At 39.7% G+C, this 2,521-nt stretch overlaps 1 protein-coding gene across 1 annotated transcript in view; it reads left to right on the forward strand.

Annotated features, from left to right (window-relative positions):
• The window catches only part of LOC106872619 (regulator of telomere elongation helicase 1), a 76,576-nt gene that overhangs the window by 59,925 nt on the left and 14,130 nt on the right, over positions 1–2,521 (forward strand). Inside the window, exon 18 of the mRNA XM_052973020.1 lies at positions 104–248. Coding sequence (XP_052828980.1) covers positions 104–248 — 145 coding nt within the window. The remainder of the gene's footprint in view (positions 1–103; positions 249–2,521) is intronic.

Consider the following 2,521-nt stretch of genomic DNA (forward strand, 5'->3'; position numbering starts at 1 on the left):
TCTCCTCCCCACCCTTATACTTCCTACATGTTTGTATGATTTCTGTATTAAAACTATGTCCTCTACTCACCCATACACTACACACCTCACCATCAATCCACAGGTGCGGAATACTTTGACCCCATCCAACTACAAGGTATTTTCCAAAGCCATGGCCAATTACAAAAGGACAGAAGATCTGAAGAGCCTCATGGTTGTCCTTGCTGACCTCTTCACAGCCAGTACTGACCACTACATATTGCTCAGAAGTAAGTGGGTTTTCTTATATCTGCTCACTTACACATATGCATATCTAAACACATACAGACTCAGGCACACACATACACATATACTAACAATAAGTACATACAAAACACACACATAAGCATGCATATACATATGTATACATACACACATAGATATAAGCATACAACACATATTAAGACATACTTATAAAAACACATATGTATAGATATATATAGTAATGGGGGTGCCGAAAAATTCCTGGCTTTGAGTGAAAGAAAATACAGGAGGATCCATTAATTATGATTTTAGTCAACATATTCTCCTCTCAGATTCACACACTTATTGCAGCAGTCCTTCAGTTTTTCTAAACCCTGTAAAAGAACTTGGAATGTTGGGCCTCCAATCAAGCCTTTCGGGATACCCTTAAAGACAGGAACTTTTCAGTACCTGCTCATATATTCACATGCATTCGTAAGCACATATTTTTATACATTCATTCACATACACGAGGGTTGGCTGAAAGTTCATAGGCTGACCAAGTGAGGGTAAATTTTTCAACATAGGCCCTTCCTTGCAGTCCACACATGTCTTCCAGTGGTGTTGCAGTGCTTGGATCCCTTTGGTAAAGAAGCTTTCATCCTATTGGTCCAAAAGTCAACAGCAGATATGACATCATCATCATCATCACTGCAAACATGAGTTCCAAGCACAGTGTTTTTTCATGTTAGAGAACAGATGATAGTCAGATGGAGTCAAATCAGGACAATAAGGTGACTGATCAACCAGTTCAAAACCACAGTCCACACACTGCAGCCGTTGAAAGCAAGGATTTGTGAGCTGGAACATTATCCTCATGAGACAGGATCCCTTTCATCAGTTTTCCTGAGCATTTGGTCTTGATAGCCTTTCATAACTGCCTCAGCAAGTTGGCATAGTATTCTCCATTGATGGTATGACCCTTTTGAAGTTAGTCAATAAATACAATGCCTTTTGCATCCCAAGATACTGAGGCCTTTTCCTTCTCTGCAGATGAAATGACCTTGGCCTTCATTGGAGCAAGTGAGCAGGGTTATTTCCACTGCATGGATTGTCTTTTTGTCTCTGGCTCAAAGTGATGAAACCAACACTCATCCTGGGTTAGGAAACATTCAAGGAAACCAACTGGATCTGCCTCAAACCATATTAGAATTTCCTGTGATGTGATCAGTCTGGTGCACTTTTCATCAGGTGTCAGATGTGGCACCCCAGAAACGTTTACCTTTAGTGCAGAACATTCTGAACTCTCTCACAGGATACACCAATAGTGTTGGCTATTTGATTTATAGTCTGTTGCTTGTTATCAATCACCATGTAGTGAACATGATCAATGTTTTCCTTGGTGGTGACAGTTGCAGATGTCCAGGCCTTGGGTCATCTTCAAGGCTCTCTGTTCTCCTAATGTAGCAACCATTTCAGCATGAAAGTCCTTGGAGGTGAAACCCCTTTTTTTCTGTTGGTAAATGAAAACACCACAGTGCCAAATTTTGTCCATTTTCAAGAGAAGTTGCTGCTACTAGTTACTTTTGAAGTCGTCTTTGAGGTGTCTACTTTGAAAGAAACAATGTAGTTATTAATGAGAAGAGTTGAAATTAATGCATGCAAGATTTCACAGCTCTAGCATCACTCCTTCATAATCGGCCTATGAACATTTTGTTCCACCCTCCCAGACACCAACCTAAAATCAAATGCTATACTCAAGGGCACGTCATACCACACATTCTGGGAATCGAACTCACAACCTAGTGATCATGAATCTAACATCCTAACCACAAGCTCACTATCCTTTACAAAATGCATATATATGTGTGTGTGTGTCTGTGTGGTTCAAAAGCTCACTTGGCCATCATATGATTTCAGGTTCAGTCCCACTACACAGCACTTTGAGCAAATGTCTTCTACTATGGCATCTAACCAAGTGAATTTGTGAGATGGGTACTGTGTGGAAGCCTATCACACACACACACACACACACACACACACCTCTATTTATGTATATATATTTTACTTGAATGAAGCCATGCTGGAGCATCACTTTGAAGAGATTTTAGCTGAACAAATTGATCCCAGGGCTTTTTTTTTTATTGAAACCTGGTGCTTATTCTATTGGTACCAAGCCACTAAGTTACAGGGACATAAACACACAAACACTGGTTCTCAAGCAGTGGTGGGGGACAAATACAGACACAAAGGCAAACACACATAGATATACATATATATTATATACATACATACATACATATATATATATATATATATA

This window comes from Octopus bimaculoides, chromosome 14, assembly GCF_001194135.2.
Source record: "Octopus bimaculoides isolate UCB-OBI-ISO-001 chromosome 14, ASM119413v2, whole genome shotgun sequence".
In the NCBI taxonomy this organism is placed as follows: domain Eukaryota; kingdom Metazoa; phylum Mollusca; class Cephalopoda; order Octopoda; family Octopodidae; genus Octopus; species Octopus bimaculoides.